Source organism: Linepithema humile, chromosome 4, assembly GCF_040581485.1.
Source record: "Linepithema humile isolate Giens D197 chromosome 4, Lhum_UNIL_v1.0, whole genome shotgun sequence".
NCBI lineage: Eukaryota > Metazoa > Arthropoda > Insecta > Hymenoptera > Formicidae > Linepithema > Linepithema humile.
The window spans coordinates 11,606,726-11,625,819 of record NC_090131.1 but is presented as its reverse complement, the minus strand read 5'-3'; the positions used below and the strand labels follow the sequence as shown (position 1 = coordinate 11,625,819).

Sequence of the window (19,094 nt, the reverse complement as noted above, 5' to 3'; positions counted from 1 at the left end):
CCTTTTTTTAAAAAGGTAATTTATTGATTGATATAATTTCTTTTTTTTCAGTAATGTATAATAAAAATCCCACCACCACCCCCGTTATATAAGACGGTCCTCTTAGATTAATGTTGTAATAAAAAATACAACAACTTTTTTGTAAGGTTTGCGTGTATACAACAACTTTTTTTTGGAAGTAATATAAACCTGAATAGAAATTAATACTTATTCGATCTTTATTCTATTATATATGCACCATAAAATTACTAATTAATAATTAATATTATTACCCTTCTTTGATTCTTTGAATCTTATCAGCTGTTTTTGGGAAACAGATCCAATTGTCCATCACACAATTTAATGCATTCACAGTTGAATGAAGAGAACGACTTAACGATGTTTGCGACATGCAGGACAAAAAATCTTGGCCAACTCTTCTTTGGTAAGATCTACTCGCAAAAAACTGTAATGATGCTAATATCTAAAATAACATTGAATTAAAAAGATTACAGAAATTATTAAAAATGTAATGATGTTACATAAATGGAAAATTCAAAATATACAATACCTGCAATTCATGAGGTATTGCATTTTGTCGTACTCTCTGAGGCATAAATGGCAATAATTCTTCTATTAGGACACGAGTTGCATCCTTCGTCAGTCTAAAACATAAAAAGCATATAATTACGTGCTGTAATATAAAATCTTTGCCACTATTAAGGACTTTAAATATAAAAATTTACCTGTATAGCTTACGAAATTTATGATTAGAGATCGTAAAAGGATCGAAAGCATCTCTGAGTAATTTTCGTGTGACTCTCATAATATTATTACGGTTATTGCGTTCATCATCCTCTTCATCGTCAAGCAATAAAACAGCAGCCATGTATACAGCCATTTCACTAACTTTTGGTCATTTCAATAAAGCAATGATATAATAAAATTAATAAAATAATTCTAAATGTAATAAAGTGATAATTATACTTAAAATATACTTACAAAAGGATATTTAACCTTAAAATTGTCACGACGCTGTTATTGTTTTGTTGCATTCTCAGTATTTTTCACTCCAATTTCACCATTCGACAAGAAATTTTTTGTCGAACAAACTCCCGCGAGATGACTCACATTCTCACTATGATGAAAGTTCCTGAATCGCGCGAGTCACTCACTTTTCACATTTTCACTAGATTTTAAATACAGAATCGACCCCCAGGGTCAGCCCCGGAACATGCACCGATTGGAGGAAAGCTCCTCTAAAACCACAGAGGAGTGATTCTTTTTATATATAGCTGTTCTGTTTTTTTTTTAATTAACAATAATCTCCCGACCATTACCGTCCGTTTTTTTTATTTTTATTCTTGCGACTAATATTTAAGATTTTTTAGTTTATTCTTCGTTTTACCGTAGTTGTAAGTTTTGCGCATCATAAAGCGCCGCGTCGTTACACATAAATTCAAAATGTTGAAGTATTAAATAATCGTTCAAAGTTTCTATTAATATTCTGCGTTAATTATTCGTTCCAAGTTTTATATATATATATATTCTATTAGCATTAATTATTTAACTAAGCGTTCATTAAATTTTGTAGTTTGATTAAGAATTAATTACCGCGCCGTTCCACCGAAAATAAGTTTTGTTATGATAGTTATGAAAATAATTTTCACACCGTTCTAATAATTTTAAGATTTACGCGTCATAGCCGCGTAATAAGTTTTTATTTTTAATTGGCAAACGTACCGAAATGTTATGTTTACGTTTTCATCCGAAAGAAATGTTTATTTTCATTCTCAGGGGGAGAAGTAGTGTAACAGCACGCGCTGTTACTAAGCGTCACGCGGGCTCCATGTGAGCACCCCCATTTAGGGCCGCATTCCGATCCCCCAACTCGAGGGTAAAAGCTCGAGAAAGGGTAGCTGCCGGGTAGGGTAGCACCCCAAGTGGGGGTAGCGCGACCGGTATAAAAGCCGGCTCGCGGAACAGATCGAGACCATTCCCCCGAGTACGACTCGGACAAGCCTCAGGGCGCACTCTGAAACTCCGGTCGTACTCGCTCCCATCCCGATAGTCGTTCTAGGAGCTGGGCGTTCTCTGCTTCGGTCGGGTGTTCCCGGCGTTCGACTTCCTATATCCCGTCGTTCTAGGGGCAGGGCGTTCTCTGCCTCGGTCGGGTGTTCCCGGCGTTCGACTTCCGACTCTCTGTCGTTCTAGGGGCAGGGCGTTCTCTGCCTCGGTCGGGTGTTCCCGGCGTTCGACTTCCGACTTCCCGTCGCTCTAGGGGCAGGGCGTTCTCTGCCTCGGTCGGGTGTTCCCGGCGTTCGACTTCCGACTCTCTGTCGTTCTAGGGGCAGGGCGTTCTCTGCCTCGGTCGGGTGTTCCCGGCGTTCGACTTCCGACTTCCCGTCGCTCTAGGGGCAGGGCGTTCTCTGCCTCGGTCGGGTGTTCCCGGCGTTCGACTTCCGATATCCCTTGCACGAGAGAAGTCTCTCACTGTCTTCGGACACAGCGCACCGGCAACCGTCGACGACTCAGCAGGGCTCGGATATACGCGGTACCGCTTATTTTTTATTACTTTGCTCCGTACCGTACGAACCGACCGATTTAGAATTAAATAGGATTAATCATGTTCATAATTATTTAAATTGCGGCCAAACGCGCGACATGTTAAATAAACTACGCAGTCTACTCAGTATTAAAATATTTATTTCCGATAGTTGTATCCGATTATACCGTTAAGATATTAGACCGTTACAGAAATGCTCATGTACTCGTTGTTACTATTTTCTTTTATAATTATATTATTAATTCAAATGCTCTATTGAACAAATATTTATTTTTCTTTAAATTATTTTTGTTATTTTGGAGTCTCCCGAAAAATCACACGAACGAATTTTGGCAAACCGACGAGTTATTCCGCGTCGTAAGAATCCGCTTCGCTAACTACGCACCGTCGTAATTCCGCATCGAAAATCCGCATACCGTTGAAATTCCGCATCGTTACGCACCGCCCGTGAGGCGTGAAAATACGCACTGTTACAGGTAATATTTAAAAATGTAATGAATGTAGCATCTTTACCGCAGGTTGCGTGCAAGTTCGCAAGACATGCAATTAATGACAAAAATTCAGTTATTAAAAAAAGTCATCACCTTTTTACGACAACGCAATCGACGAAATCAAAAAAATCATCCTTTTTTATTTTGAAGATGAATGTAACAATGGCATACAACACCAGAAAGTATTTCTGTCAAGAGGAAGTTGAACGGCTTTGCTTAGGATGTCCGTAATTGGCCACATTATCAGGTCCGACAAATTGTTTGCTACGCATATGCCCAAGTTTTGTGATTCGCAGGGGTACAGTGGCAAAGAATTTTTCGATAAGAATTTTTTTCCGAGAATGACGGGTGTTCTTTTTTCATTATAGCAGATGTGTTCAATGATAATAATTGATTTATCTTTCAGATAGCAACAAAATTGTTCGGTTTAGTATTTGTCAATAAAAAGTCACGAAACTTAATCAAACGGTAAGCGTTCGTACAATTCATTGGTAAAACTTGTGAATGTTTCATTTTCAATACTGGTATATTGGATTTGTTAATCTTATTTGATGTGTCTTCATTACTACTTTCAGAGATTCTGTTGTACAGTTGCTGTAATGGTTTATCGACCTTTCTTAGCATTTTCTTTATTGTTTGCATGAAGTTTTCGAAAGGAAAAGCGGAAAAACTGTCCAGTAGTCCAAACATTAATACGTCTTCGTTTATGTGAACTAAATTATGTACATTGTAAGTTATATTGTCTTCTTTATATAACTGTTTAAATCCCTCGATAAATTGAGTCAGCAGATCTTTGCTATATTTATTGTTACGGAAACAATCCGTTTGATGGCACAATATTCGTATTGCACAATTTAATGCATTGAAATGCACCAAATTATCCTCATGCAAAATATTAAGCAACACGACTGGTCCAAGATATAACAGAAATTTTCGCAATTCCGTTGCTTTCCATCGAGCCAACTCATCTAGTGAGCGAGGTTTTCGGGCAAACTCCTTGGGAACCCATTTCGCCATTGCAATCAATTTTTCAGATATTTTTGATATTTTTCGGCCACTTAATCGTGATGTTTGGTATCCACTGATCCAGAGGTGCAATAATTTCTTTGTGACTCCTAGACATACCAAATGCATATAATCTAGCGAGATCCGTGAAACTATTTGCAGTTGTATCGATTCGAGAGGAGATATACCAGTATGGTGGTCCTGTTGAACTCTATTTCTGAAGTCATCGTCAGTCCTAAGTGGTGCAGAAAATTCCAAAAATAGCATTCGATGATTAGAATAGATGCCTTCTTGTGTACATTTTCCACAGCCGAAGGAACCGTTGTGTGCTTTTGTGCAAGTTACGAATGCTCTTGCAGGGCTATCGCAAATGACACTTCTAATTTGTATGGTGTAGCTTTTCTCACCAAAAGTCAACCCTATATTTTTTAGTGCATTGTATTCTTGGCAAAAAGGTGTAAAAAAGTCACTCAATAAAGGCGGTTTTGAATAACCATGATACGCACTAATTACGAAAGGTGTAAATATTTTATCACCATAAATTTTGCCTAAAATGGGCCAAATTTGGCTTTTACTGCTTTTCGATATTGGCAGTCCATCTATATTTAAGTCTATGAGAATTAATTCATTTTGCAATATAAAATTTGTACGTGCCAATTGTTCAACTACTGCCTTTCTCAAGCCGTAGTGAAAAAAGCTTCCTTTCTTATCAGCAGAAACCTTCACACTAGTAATTTTCGGTGTACCCAATAACGTTCTTGCATCGTTTGGTAGGTTGCAATGGTCACAAGTACGCAGCTTATTTAATAAATCAGACAAAGCAGCGTGTGTAATATTATGTTTTAGTTGCCAGGAACATAGCCAATTGGAAAGATCCTGATTTTTGTAAGTGTCTTCTCTGGCACTTTCTTTATTTTCTTGCTCAACAATTACATCAATGCCAGAATTTAAAATATCGTCAGGAAGTATATTTAGACCATTCTCTAAATTAGAATCATTAGGTGAATCACGCTCTTTTAGAGGCACATTCATATCATCCAGCGACTCTAAATTAGCTCCTGTTGTCACAGCAGGTCGATCAACACGATGAACCTGATATTCACGTTCTTGCTTTTCATACGCTGCAAGACGCCGATTTTTTTGCCGCGTAGATAGTTCACGAAATGTTTTCGGCATCTGTTGATATTTTTAATTGTGTTACATAAAATAGATATTTATTTATTTATTTATTTACACTTACTTATTTTAATTATCGTTATTTTACTTATTCATAGTTTAATGTCATATAAAAATTTTTTTTTCAGAATGGATATTGTATTTTTCTTGTTTTTTATTTCACACATAAGACGATGTTACGCAAGATCTATAGAGAGAAGGTTACCTCATGCGCAAAGAGGGACAAGGGGCAAGAGGGGCTAATGCTGTGCGGGGCGAGCGGCAAGAGGGGCAAATGCTGAGCGGGGCGACGAAGTAAGGGGGGAGCTAGAAACAGCTTGTAGGCGAGGGGCGACGAAGGAAGGGGAGAGCATGATGATCTCATCGTCAAACAGTAGCTGTCTCTCTCGCACGCTTTAGTGTTTTCTCTCTCGCTCCTTTAATATAGAAATGCTTTGAGTTTTTATCGAAAAAATACTTTTATTTTGTAAAATATTGATAGCACTGGAAATTGCGTAATAAAAATTGAAAAGTAAATTAGAAAGGCGCTATAAATTACATATATTGAAAATTATAGCGCTACATATTTAACGTTTATAATGTTAAATATCGCTGTGCAACAGATGCATTTGTAATACAAATTGCTTTGTACTCGTATTTAGACTGTAATATCAATGAAAATAAAACATAATTTGGGGATATACACAAAAAACATCATTTGTAAAGTGGTAAAATAAAAGAAAAAATAGTACATATTTAAAAATTATTTTTAAAATAATATTTACTGTTTATATGCATTATTTACAAAAGAAATACTATAAAGAAATTAATTTTTTATATTTAATTGTGAAAACCTCAAAAATTGTCAAGAAATTGTAACTGAAATTCATAAATGTAAGTACAATTCTAGGATAATATAAAAAGTATCATACACAAATTTATTATGATACAAACTTAAATAATAATACAGATACAAGGTACAAGGTTTATACAGATACAAACAAATGCTCGTTTATAATAAAGTAAAAAACAACGTTTATTAAGTAAGATGTTGAAATGACTTGCTTCAAATAATCTGCTTCAATGCTCGTGTGTACATGCGAAGCGTGTGAGAGCGAATTCGAAAGAGTATACAAGAAGTGTGAGTTAAATAGCAAAGTATTGGTACAATCGGTATATTAACAACGGTGAAACAATTATGAGCAACGGTGAAATAATTCTTTAAAGCGGCGTGAAATAATCGTACAAGTATCGGCAAGATTGATATAAGCGACGGTGAAATAATTAATAAGCGACAGCGAAATAGTTATTGAAGCGGCGTGAAATAAAAAGTAGCGTGAAATACAGATGAAGTATCGGCAATAGTAAAATAATTATTTGAGCGAACGGTAAAATAATTATTGAGGGCGGCGTGAAATAAATTCGAAGTATCGGCAACGGTGAGACAATTATTTAGGCAAACGGCAGTAGTTATATTATGATGATTCTAGCCCATGGGGCAATGAGGGGGTGCGCGGGTGAAGAGGGGAAGGGGGTATCGGATAACAGTGGAGGGGGGTAATGACGTCTTTGTTTTTGGAGGAGAGGGGGTAAATGTGGAGTGATAGAGGTATCAGATTACAATAATTCCCGGAAGATAAGGATTGTTAATACAAATCGCGAGATAAGGATTCCCGGAAAAGATAAGGATTGTTTATTGGAAAGAGAACTGTTTACATCCTTTGGTTTTTTTTTCTACGCATCAAAGTAGAGCGCCATGTTGTCGGAATCATTATGTTTATAGTATGTAGGTTCGTGCAGGTTTACGGATTGCGTCATCGCTGTATTTTAGAACAAAAGCCCATAGCAACAGGCAGCCAAGTCAGCATTTTCAGCGCCATGTTGTCAGATTTCAATTTTGTATACAACAAGTGGGTATATAAAACAAGTGAAAAAGAATAGGAACCATCAGTCGTTCGAAATCATTGAGAAAATTACTAGTTCGCTGTGACGTTTACTAGCAACGATGTTTTGCACCATGTCAACCGTGAATAATCAGATCAACGAACAGCAGAGTGCGAAGAAGCTGCAATTATCCAACGAGTATGTTGTTTCTTTAGCCACATCTTTAAACTTAATTGTTATACTTTTAAACTAACAATTTATTTTTTCACAGAAAACAAAAAAGTAATATGTCAAAGATGGAAAAAAAATCATCTAGGATCTTGGTTAGAAGATACTATTTGACGAAGACTGGGTACAAGTATCTCGACATCGGAATCAACGTCTCAACGTCGAGCTGTGTGGAAATCGCTCTCGGTGACAATCATGGTAAGGAGCTACGTCTATCATACGGCGTATGGAAAGAACTCATGAATCAACGGAGCATTATCGCCAGCTTCTTTAAGAATGATGCGGACGAAGCACCGTCTCAGACCGTTGGACACTGCACGTTAAGTTTTGGAAAAATGAACAACCTAAAAGTAATGCGCCTGGCAACATCAGCATTATGTTTAGTCATGTCAAACCGAACCGTGTGTAACATGTTTGCACTTGAATATTGCGTAGACTGTATCAATCATTCGTTGAACAACATCACCGGTACGGTTGATGTCAAGTTCGCACACTTTTCAAAAATTGCAAGGAATGCGAAGGACCCCGATCACGTGGCGATTCGCAAAAGCGATTTATTCGATAAGAATAATATAATTGATTGTGAACTGGTGACTCAGGTCTTTGCGGAGTTGTAACAATACATATTAATAAATATTATTTCAACTGTAATTAAAATTTTTTATTATTTTTCCGTGCCATCTTATCCGCTATACCGACTTATCCTACAACGCGCGCATCAAAGTAGAGCGCATGTTGCTAGATACGTCATCATGTTTGGAGGAGAGGGGGTAAATGTGGAGTGGTAGGGATATCAGATTACAATAATTCCCGGAAGAGATAAGATAAGGATTGTTAATACAAACATGAGCCATTGTTATGCTTATAGTTAGTGTCGTGTGCAACAAACGGTATATAAAGCGAGTGAGAAAAATATAAATCTTCAAAATCATTCGCAATGGAGAAGGAGCGCGATCTTACCGTACGAGCAGCGAATATCAAAACGACGGGAGAGTTCCTTCCATGGGACTACGAGTGCAACGAGTACCTCGATTCTCTCAAGGAACAATGTCGCAAGAGACAACGCACCGGAGTAGTCAACTCTCTGGTGGCGCAAATTGCGCGTCTGGAGGGTGTGAGGGACACCCTGCACGAGCGTTTTGTGCCCGTCGGTGCCGGATACGGTGGATACGAGAAGAAGGGCTACACGTGGAAGGAGATCGAGACGGCGTTTAGGAACCGTGTGCTGACGGGTGTGGTTGTCAATCGCGAATACATCGATCCTCGTGAATTTTTTGAAAATGTAAAAAATACGGTTATTGAGCGGATCCAGGGCGTCATGGCGGAACACAACAGCGTCAAGATTAACACCGCGTTCACGGGGAATTCGTTCACGGGGAATTCGTTGCGGGCGACAAGACTGCCGTGAAGACCATCGCCACCAAAAATTGCGAGTTGTTTCCCACATCCGATCTCAACGAGTGGTACACGCGGCACGTGGAGGATGATATTCTGGCGGCTTTGGAGGAGTTTCAGGAACGCGATAGCGGATGGGCGTTGTCGCGTATCCTGAATCTCACCGTCAATGTGAACAAGTTCAATCCTCTGCACGCGGGATGCCACATCGAGTTACCGTGGCAAATTATGCTAAAAAGGGCTGTGGTCAACGTGCAATCGACGGACAATGCATGTTTCGCGTGGGCGGTGGTAGCAGCTTTACATCCGGCGGAAAAGTACCCAGAAAGAGTATCGCAGTACCCGCACTATTCAACGGTGTTGAATCTGTGCGGCATCGAGTTCTCCGTGACGCTGCCACAAATATCAAAGTTCGAGAAACTAAACGCCATCTCCGTCAACGTCTTCACCACCAAAGACTCAAAAATCGTCCCTCTGCGGCTCGCCGACGACAAAAAGGAGAAGCACGTCAACCTGCTCTACGTGCGTAAAAACAACGATGCACACTTTGTGTGCATCAAAAACTTGTCGCGGTTGGTGAGCTCGCAATTGAGCAAGCACGCAAATAAAAAGTACATTTGCGATCGGTGAGTGTAAAAACATATTTATAGAATAATTCGAAACTTTATTCACATTATTAATCATACAAATTATTACAGGTGTCTACACTACTTTTATACACAGGAGAAATTATCGGCGCACAGCATCGACTGCGGCAAAATAAACGATTGCGCCGTCGTTCTCCCCAGCGAGGACAAAAAGTGGTTGACGTTTCACCACTATAGTTGGAAGGAGCGGCTCCCGTTCGTAGTGTACGCCGATCTCGAATGTACGCTCGAGAAAAAGGAGGATCAGGACGGTATTACTTACGCCTACCAACATCACAGAGCCTTTAGCGTAGGATTTTATGTAAGTTGCACGTACGATAATTGTTTATCTAGTTTTAAGTCGTATCGCGGTGAGGATTGCGTGACGTGGTTCGTCAACGAACTTCACGATTTGGTGCGCCGTGTGAAAGCGATCCTCACCACCGTCGTCCCCATGGCGGATCTTACGCGGGAGGAATCGGAAAAATTCCGTAGCACCGCGACGTGCCACGTGTGCGAGAAACCGTTTACACCGGACGATACGCGTGTGCGCGATCATTGTCATCTCACCGGGCGTTACCGCGGTGCCGCGCACTCGTCGTGCAATCTAAATTACAAAGACTCCCACGTTATCCCGGTGATATTTCACAATTTATCCGGTTACGACGCGCATTTCATTATTAAAGACGTTGCCAATGTCTTTGAAGGCAACGTCGAATTGTTACCGCTGACGAAAGAGCGATACATTTCTTTTACAAAAAATGTTAAAGATACCATGGATCAAAAATCAAAATTGTGTATAAAATTACGGTTTATTGATTCGTTTAAATTTCTCAGTACAAGTCTCGACAAATTGGCATCATATTTAACTGAAGATGAATTAAAAATTACACGATCGGAATTCAATCATTTATCCGCGGAACATTTCAATTTGCTTACTCGGAAAGGTGTGTTTCCCTACGAGTACGTCGACAGCGTCGACAAGCTCCGAGACACAAGCCTGCCATCGCGCGAATCGTTTTACAGCTCGCTCACCGGAGAAACGGTATCCGAGAGCGATTACGCGCACGCGACAAACGTCTGGCAAACATTTTCAATCGAAGATCTAGGTCAATACAGCGATTTGTATCTAAAAACTGATGTTCTTTTGTTGGCGGATATTTTTCAAAATTTTCGAAACATGTCTATAAAGAGTTACGGTTTAGATCCCGCTCATTACTACACTCTACCGGGATACACGTGGGACGCTATGATGAAGTACACGCGTGTAAAATTCGAGTTGCTCACGGACATCGATATGATACTGTTTGTCGAGCGCGGTATACGCGGCGGTCTCAGCCAATGCTCCAACCGATACGCCGCCGCCAACAACAAATACATGCCATCCTACGACCCATCGGAACCGTCGTCGTACCTAATGTACTATGATGTAAACAACTTGTACGGGTGGGCAATGTGTCAACCGTTGCCCTACGCCAAATTTCGATGGGTCGATGATGTCGAAAACTTTAACGTAATGTCCGTTGCATCCGATTCGGCTACCGGTTATGTGCTGGAAGTCGATCTCGAGTATCCGGTGAATCTTCACGACGCGCACACTGACCTACCGTTCTGCCCGACGCGCGATAAGCCGCCCGGCAAGCGGGAGATCAAGTTACTCGCCACGCTGTGCGATAAGCAGCATTATGTCATCCACTACCGTAATCTGCAGCAATGCGTGCGACACGGCCTGCGAATTGCAAAGATTCACCGCGTACTGCAATTCGCGCAATCTCCGTGGCTCCGCGGATACATAGAACTGAATACACAGTTTTGGACACGGGCGAAAAATGATTTCGAAAAAAATTTGTACAAATTGATCAACAACGCGGTTTTCGGCAAAACCATGGAGAATGTGCGAAATCACACGGATGTCCGGCTCGTTACACAGTGGGATGGTCGGTACGGAGCGGAGGCTATGATCGCGAAACCGAATTTCCACAGCCGAAGCGTGTTCTCGGAGGATTTAGTCGCCGTAGAGTTGCGAAAACTCGAAGTGAAATTCGACAAGCCGATCTACGTGGGTATGTGTATCCTCGACATATCCAAGACCTGCTTGTACGAGTTTCACTACGAGTACATGGCGCCTCTCTACCGCGACAATTGCAAAATTATGTATACCGATACCGACAGTCTGATATACTTTCTGCACTGCGAGGACGCGTATCGGGATATGAAACGCGATATATCCAAATTCGACACGAGCGACTACTCCGAGGACAACGCTTACGGTATGCCGCGCGCCAACAAGAAAGTACCCGGTCTGATGAAAGACGAGAACAACGGCACGATCATGACGGAATTTGTCGGACTGAGAGCGAAGATGTACGCGTTGAGAGTCACCGGACAAAAAGATGTCAAAAAAGTTAAAGGCGTTAAGAAAAACGTAGTCGTGAGAACGATAACGTTCGACGATTACACTCGGTGTCTCAACGACGAAATCGAACTGACGCGGCGTCAATCGTGCATCCGCTCAAAGTTGCACGAGGTGTACACCGTGTCGGAGTCGAAGCTCGCGCTCAGTCCGTACGACGATAAGCGGCACGTCGTATCCGGTTCCACCAACATTCTACCGTGGGGACATTACAAGATACAATTGTAGTATTATTATGTTGTATATAGTTTATACATTATATTATTTATATTGTTTATACACTAGTGTTAATATTTATGTATAGTTTAATATTTTATGTATTATTATCGTTGTTAGTTTTAAATGTATATATTGTAGTAATAAAGAACACCATTGTATATATATGTATAATTGATTATTGTACAATAAATATAGTTTATTACAATACATCGTCTTTATTTATCCAAGAGTTGTGCGAATTGTCGAATCCCAACCACTTTACAAACACCTTGTCGTCCTTTCGGGGCAACACCTTCTCCACGAGAAAACGTCGGGTTGTGCGGTCTTGAGCAATTCGTGCTCGTAAAAGCCTCCCGCGACCGGATCTCCACGATAATCTTTAATCAGATACGTCACAGGATTGGTACGTTGCACCGTGGCGATCTTAAACACCTCCGTCGACCAATTCGGCGTGTATCCTTTCTCGAATACAGTTTTGAATTTGCTCACGCGCACCGAATCACCCATCCTGAATTTCGCTGGCGCGGCAATTTTTATATTACCGTACACGGTGCTCAAGAGTCCCTTTGCGATTTCGGGAGTGACATCGATCGGGCACATACCGATCGTACGATGTTTACGACCGTTGTATTCCGAGACCAATCGCGGTAAATCGTCGATCCACCTGTACGATCCCGTGAGCGTGAAAAACTTCCACATTTCGTTCTTCAACGTGCGATTGAATCGTTCCACCACCGAAGCCTTCATAACCGAGTATGTCGAATAATGATTGATGCCGTGTTTCTTGACAAGATTTTGGAAATCTCTGTTGTAAAATTCTTTTCCATGGTCAGTCTGCAAATTTTTCGGAATTCTCTCCCTAAATATCGCGGAAAATGCTTTGGACGTTTCGATTCCACCTTTGGTCTTTAAGGGCATAGTCCACGCGTACTTGCTCAACACATCGATAACGGTTAGAATGTAGTTGCAGCCGCCGTTGGATCGCGAGTACGGTCTCATCTCGACAATGTCAGCCTGCCACAAATCGTCGTATCCTTTCACGACGACTGGTCTACGCGTAAAGTTTCTTCTCGCCGGTGCGTGGAGCTCGTCCACGAGCGATCTCCTCTCCAGGCTCACCGCTTCCTTCTCGCTCATTGCGATTCGTTTTGCTTCTTCTTCATCGCCTCATCGTAGTATTCGATGAAATTTTTTCTCACAGCTCTACGAAGATTGTGAATCTCTCGCTCGACAAGACTCTTCGTCTCTCGCTCGCGATCGACGAGTTTTCCATCGAGTCGCGCTACACTCTCGTCGAGGAGACCTCTCAGATCGTGAATCTGTCGTTCCAACGCCACGTATCTGGTCTCGATGTAATCGTCGTGGTCTCTCTTCCAGGTCCGCTCGGTATTCTCCGAATCTTCAAGTCTCGAAAGTACTTCTCGCTTAAAATTTTCACAGAGCATACGATTTCGATTCTCACGATCGCTCATAAGCTTGAGGTAATGATCCAGATGCAGCTTGTTGACGGCGTCGGTGTCCGCTTTAGGGTCGGCGAGATGTCTGATCACGCGCGACTTGGCGTTGAAAACCTCACCATCCTTGCAGAGACAATTCTCGCGCACGTAATTCTTCGAGACTCCGCCGCTCTGTCTCGTCACCCTGGCGCTTCCTCCTCCTAGCTGTAGTCCGAATTTGTTGATAGACATTCCTGTAGCATCACACGAGCAATACTGGCGATAGTTGAAAAGCTGTGATTAATTTATATTCAGACCAGCTTCGCGCAGTTCCTCGATAATCGAGAGAAACTCGTTGTCGTGCGCGTTGTTTCCCGCCTGACGGGAGGCGTCCAGCAATCGAAGGCGATCCACCAATTCGTTCGGATCATCCCAGTGCACGTAATCGACCGCGTTGTCGGTCACAGTCATGGTCTGTGGTACGTTACACTTGGGTAACGTACGACCCACACCTCTCCTGTCGAGATGTGCAACACCTCTACCTTTCTTAGATATCAGAGGTGTGATGATATGTTTGTATTTGTATCCTTTGTTTCCCAAAACAGGTAAATGGGCGTTATGACCGCGTCTGTGAGCGTTAGTAGCAAGTAGTATGCTCTTGTACTTTTGTTTGTCATCCTCCGTACACAGCGTATCGTCGGGAAGTCTTTTGAATATTAATTCAAACAGGCCGGGTGTGCCAGCGTATTTCACACCGTCCATGATCACATTGTCATCTCTATCAATGTCGAAGACCTTGTCTCCGAGAAACGTTCCCGCATCGTTGAAGTATACACCGTACACGTTGTCGATCCCTCTCTTCTTGTCACCGCTCAAGAGCTCCCCGATGTACTCTTGACCCAGCGGACCCATTTGGCCGTACAGAGCTTCCCGACCATCGGACGTTTGCATCGTCTGTCTCACGGATGTTACGAAAGACGGATCCGTGGTTTCGAACACGTTTTCGGTCGGTAAATATGTCGGCGCTTCAAACACCAATTTTTGCGGCTGGAACGGAGTCGAGGCTTGTATCGGTGGCGTCAATGGGGTCTGTATCGGTGTCATCAACGAGGTACGCTTGATTTTCTTCTTCTTAGAGCTTGTCCGCTTTCGTTTGATGTCCGGTTCGTTTTTAATCTCGAGATCGTCAACCGAATCATCGTTACCCTTGATGTTCTCGACGATTCGTTTCAACAGCTCTACGATCGGTTTCAACCGTTTCTCCAATTGCACCTCTTGCTCCACTCTACCCGTCTTCAACGTCCGATGCTTCTTGCGAATCGACTCGCTCGTACGAGCGATTTCCTTCGCGATCTTCTCCCTCTCGTCGATATCTTTCGTGTCGAGCGTCATCGTCAACGTCTCGAGAACAACTAACCATTCCGCGATACCGCAAACTCGTTAAAACCACGTCTGTAACGTCCATCGTTAATCGCACTATCCTTGTCTATCACTAAAAATCCGTACTTGTGCTGCCAACATGCGTGACACAATGTACCGAAATCTTCGTACGTCATGTCCGTATTCACATGATCGTTGTAGACGTGCTTAAGGTTTGTTCCATCCTGCTTGAATATTACGAGTAAATTCGCGTTGTCGCGCACGAGATGTTTCGGTATTTTTGCATACGTTTGGCATAGATAAAAACAATCGACCTTCGAATGTCGACCCATAGCAAAATACTCGCGTATCGCATTCTGCTTGTCGCACGCTATATCGTCGAAGACGAATACGGAATTCGGTAACGCCTCGCTGTGCGGTACAATTGTGTTGTTGTCCGAGAATGTAAAGTAGCCGATTTCATCGATCGATCCGAGCAATCTTTCGAGATATCGATACTTTGGTTGATTCAACGATTTCGAGTACACGTACACGTTTTCGAAACGTACACCGTTCGGACTTTCCAGCAGACTAATCATTACATTGGTTTTACCGCAATTCGAGGGACCGCAAATGATACCGCGTATCGTGTTTGGCAGCATTTTACCGTGTCTGCACGCCTTCTCACAAACCCCTTGCGTCTTATCATCCATGTTTTTCACACGGATCGTGTACGGTTGTTGTACAAATTTCATTTTTTTTACCAGACTCTTTCTCATCCTTGTTATTACGCGACGAGTGCGCAGCATCGGTTGTTGGAAAGAGCGGTGCTCGGATATTTGTCGCTAGATCTAAAATATCTCTATTTCCATACATGATTCGGACATTATCCTGAAAAAAAAAAATATTGTTTCAAACACACGATTAGCGATACACGTTTGCGACATTCACCTCCTTCCGTTCCTTCTTATTATCCCGGTTATTCATTATACTTTGTCGTCCGACAAACTTTGATATTCTACTGGTTAATGATCGATACGCCCCTCCTATTTATAGGTGAGCGCTGTCGAAACACACCTCAGTTGGAAATATGATTTACACGCGATACGTTAGAATTCGCGCTCTATGAAACGATACAAGGGTGCCGGTTTACTGAACAGTGTGATAAATCGACTACCGTTGGAGCTGCATATACCCGGCTACCAATTTTGCGGGCCGGGGACTCGTCTGCGGAAACGACTCGCGCGAGGGGATCGAGGTATCAATCCGTTGGACGCGGCGTGTCGCGATCACGACATCGCGTACTCGCAAAACCGCAAATCAGCGGACCGCCACGCAGCCGATCGCGTTCTCGCCGATAAAGCGCTGGTGCGGATCACCGCTGCGGACGCGACTCTCGGTGAGAGGGCTGCTGCTACCGCCGTATGGGCTGCTATGAAAGCAAAGACGAAATTGGGGATGGATATGACAAAGAGAAAGAAGAAGAAGACCAAGAGGAGAACGCTTCCGACGGCGAAACGCGTTGGTATGTTACCGTTGTTACCGCTCTTGGGAGTCATCGGTTCGCTTGCCGGTGGAGCGGCGGGTGTTGCAAAGGCGGTGAACGACTCTAAGGCCGCGCGATGACAACTCGAAGAGACGAAACGTCACAATAAAGCAATGGAAGGACGGGGGATTTATCTCGCTCCGTACAAGCGGGGCAAAGGATTGAAGAGAAAAAAAAACGTCGAAAAAACGATAGAGATGCCGGCGGGTGCCACCACCAATCTACAGTTGTTACAAATAGCGAAGCGTATGCGAATACCGTATTTCCGAGGTGTCTACATGCGTAATGCTTTACCCGACAAGATACATAAAAATGAGAGCGGTATCGTGAATTTGGACGATGTCGACGGGCCGGGCACGCATTGGGTGGCGTACGCCAAGAGAGGCGATCGCGCCGTATACTTTGACAGCTTTGGCAATTTGCAGCCGCCGAAGGAGCTTACACGCTACCTCGGAGACACCGATACAACGATAACGTACAATCGCACGGTCTACCAGACGTACGATCAAACGATCTGCGGACAATTGTGCCTCCTGTACCTCCAAAAAATAGATATAAAAATCGATCCGCCATCGATCGACATCAGTCGTCGATGGAATCTCGGCAATGTCGCTGACGCTCACTCTAAGCGGTAAAAGCAGCGTTCTCACGATGGATTATTTTCCACCGATAGACTTGAGCGATGGGGACTACGAGCTCGGCCTAACCACGATGGAGACCTACAACACGATTTCGAACGTGACGGTAGCGAACAATAAATTTTATTTCGACGACAATGACGAAGAAATTACAATTCCCGAAGGATCGTACAAATTGGACGCCATTGCTTCTTATCTGAAACGCGCGATACTGCAAAAACGAGGAAAAAGTGAAGAGCAAGATTATCCATTGTCACTTCGTCCCAACGTTAATACCATGAAGAGTGAAATCATGTGCGCTTTTCGAATAAATTTCGCCAAACCGAATACCATCGGACCGCTGTTTGGATTTTCGACGGGTCGTATACTGGAACCGAGAAAGTTGCACGAATCAGATTCCTCGGTAAACATCGTCAACGTAAACATTATTCGAGTGGAATGCAGCATAACCACGGGTGCGTACGCCAACGACTGGTCGGTGCACACGATACACGAATTTTCACCGAACGTGCCTCCGGGATATAAAGTCTCGGAAACACCGGCGCAAATCATTTACCTTCCGGTCATCGCGAGGAGCTTTACCGATATCACCTTGCGTGTGGTGGATCAAGACGGACGATTGATCGATTTTCGCGGAGAGGAGATTACCATCAGACTGCACTTGCGGCGACGTGGTGCGAGGAAATGCTCGTGTTGAACGAACAGCGAGTGATTGAGAGAACAACGAAAATTGGGAAAACATCGCCATTCAAGAGGCTCAGTACGACGAACGTAAACTTTTTAAAATCGTTGGGATTCGTTGTGAGAAACGTTTAAAGAGATGGATATACTCGACATCGCTGACGAGCCCGTCTTCGACGAGCGTATTGTGAAATATGAGATGCACACGTACAATCCGTACGCTAACACGACGTTGGGACACAGCGATGAGATACGAATACCGATACAGCAACAGGATTTGTACACGTTACCGTGTGAGAGTTTTCTCTACATTGAAGGAAAACTCGTTACTCCTGCCGATGAGAATAGAGATAACGTGTGTATAATGGGAAATAATTGTGTCGCGTTCATGTTTGATGAAATGCGATACGAGCTCGACGGAGTTGAAATTGATCGTAACAGAAACGTTGGAATAACGAGCACGATCAAAAACTATGTATCGCTGACGACGGAGAAGAGCAAGACGCTGAAATACGCATCGTGGAATCCGGATGGAAATCCGTTGCTCGATGGAAACTTTAATTTTTGCGTTCCGCTCAATACTCTTTTAGGATTCTGCGAGGACTACAAACGGATTGTAATCAACGCTCGTTACGAACTTGTATTGATACGATCGCGCAACGATAATAATTCTCTTGTTGGACGAGTCGGTACGAATCCAACGATCGAACTACTCAAGATACAGTGGCGAATGCCGCATGTATCTCTGAGCGAAGTCAACAAGCTGTCTCTTCTTCGAACTTTGGAAAGCGGAAGATATCTGAGCGTGTGCTTCCGTTCGTGGGATCTGTACGAGTTTCCTCTGCTGCAGAATACAACGAAGCAATCCTGGGCGGTCAAAGCTGCGCAATTGGAAAAACCGCGATACGTAATCTTTGCTCTCCAAACCGGTCGAAAAAACGTACTGTCTGAAAACGCTACGCAATTTGACGCTTGTAAACTCACCAATGTGAGACTGCATCTGAATTCAGATTTTTATCCGTACGACGACATGAATTTGGATTTCGACAAGAGTCGATACGCTATACTGTACAATATGTATGCATGTTTCCGCAAAGCCTATTATGGACAGGACGATACGTATTTGGACATCGATGAATTCTCGAAAGCCGGTCCGTTCGTAGTCATAGATTGTTCGCGACAAAACGACTCTTTCAAGAGCGCCACCGTTGACGTGCGAATAGAATTTGATTGTAAGGAAAATATACCGGCCAACACCACCGCCTATTGTCTCATTATACACGATCGAATGGTCGAATATAATCCACTGAACAACATTGTGCGCAGACTCGTGTGAAAAGTTATAAATTAGACGTGTGCGAATGGGAACGTCAGTTTTCCGACGGTCGACGACGATGTCGAACGTACCAATTTTCGTCGACTTGCAAGGTTACGCGTTCAACAACATTTTTATCGTGAAAGAGGTAGCGGTAC

General features: G+C 42.8%; 2 protein-coding genes and 1 pseudogene across 2 annotated transcripts; 2 read left to right on the top strand and 1 right to left on the bottom strand.

Moving 5' to 3' along the window:
* Nucleotides 1-388: 388 nt before the first annotated feature.
* On the bottom strand, nt 389-5,474 carry LOC136999803 (uncharacterized; annotated as a pseudogene).
* A 2,771-nt stretch (nt 5,475-8,245) lies between these two features.
* Nucleotides 8,246-11,125, top strand: LOC136999517 (uncharacterized). Its single transcript, XM_067353857.1, has 4 exons — nt 8,246-8,590; nt 8,707-9,329; nt 9,402-10,997; nt 11,041-11,125. Exons 1-4 carry the CDS (start codon nt 8,246-8,248, stop codon nt 11,123-11,125), a joined length of 2,649 nt encoding a protein of 882 aa, XP_067209958.1.
* Nucleotides 11,038-12,021, top strand: LOC136999339 (uncharacterized). Its single transcript, XM_067353048.1, has one exon. The coding sequence runs from the start codon at nt 11,215-11,217 to the stop codon at nt 11,968-11,970; it is 756 nt and encodes a 251-aa protein (XP_067209149.1). The 5' UTR covers nt 11,038-11,214; the 3' UTR covers nt 11,971-12,021.
* Nucleotides 12,022-19,094: the final 7,073 nt, after the last annotated feature.

Coding starts and splice junctions, on each gene's coding strand:
- LOC136999517 (XM_067353857.1), top strand. CDS start 8,246: ATGGAGAAGGAGCGCGATCTTACCGTACGAGCAGCGAATATCAAAACG. Junction 8,591..8,706: donor CTCGTGAATTTTTTGAAAAT/GTAAAAAATACG, acceptor GCGGGCGACAAG/ACTGCCGTGAAGACCATCGC. Junction 9,330..9,401: donor AAAAAGTACATTTGCGATCG/GTGAGTGTAAAA, acceptor AAATTATTACAG/GTGTCTACACTACTTTTATA.
- LOC136999339 (XM_067353048.1), top strand. CDS start 11,215: ATGGAGAATGTGCGAAATCACACGGATGTCCGGCTCGTTACACAGTGG.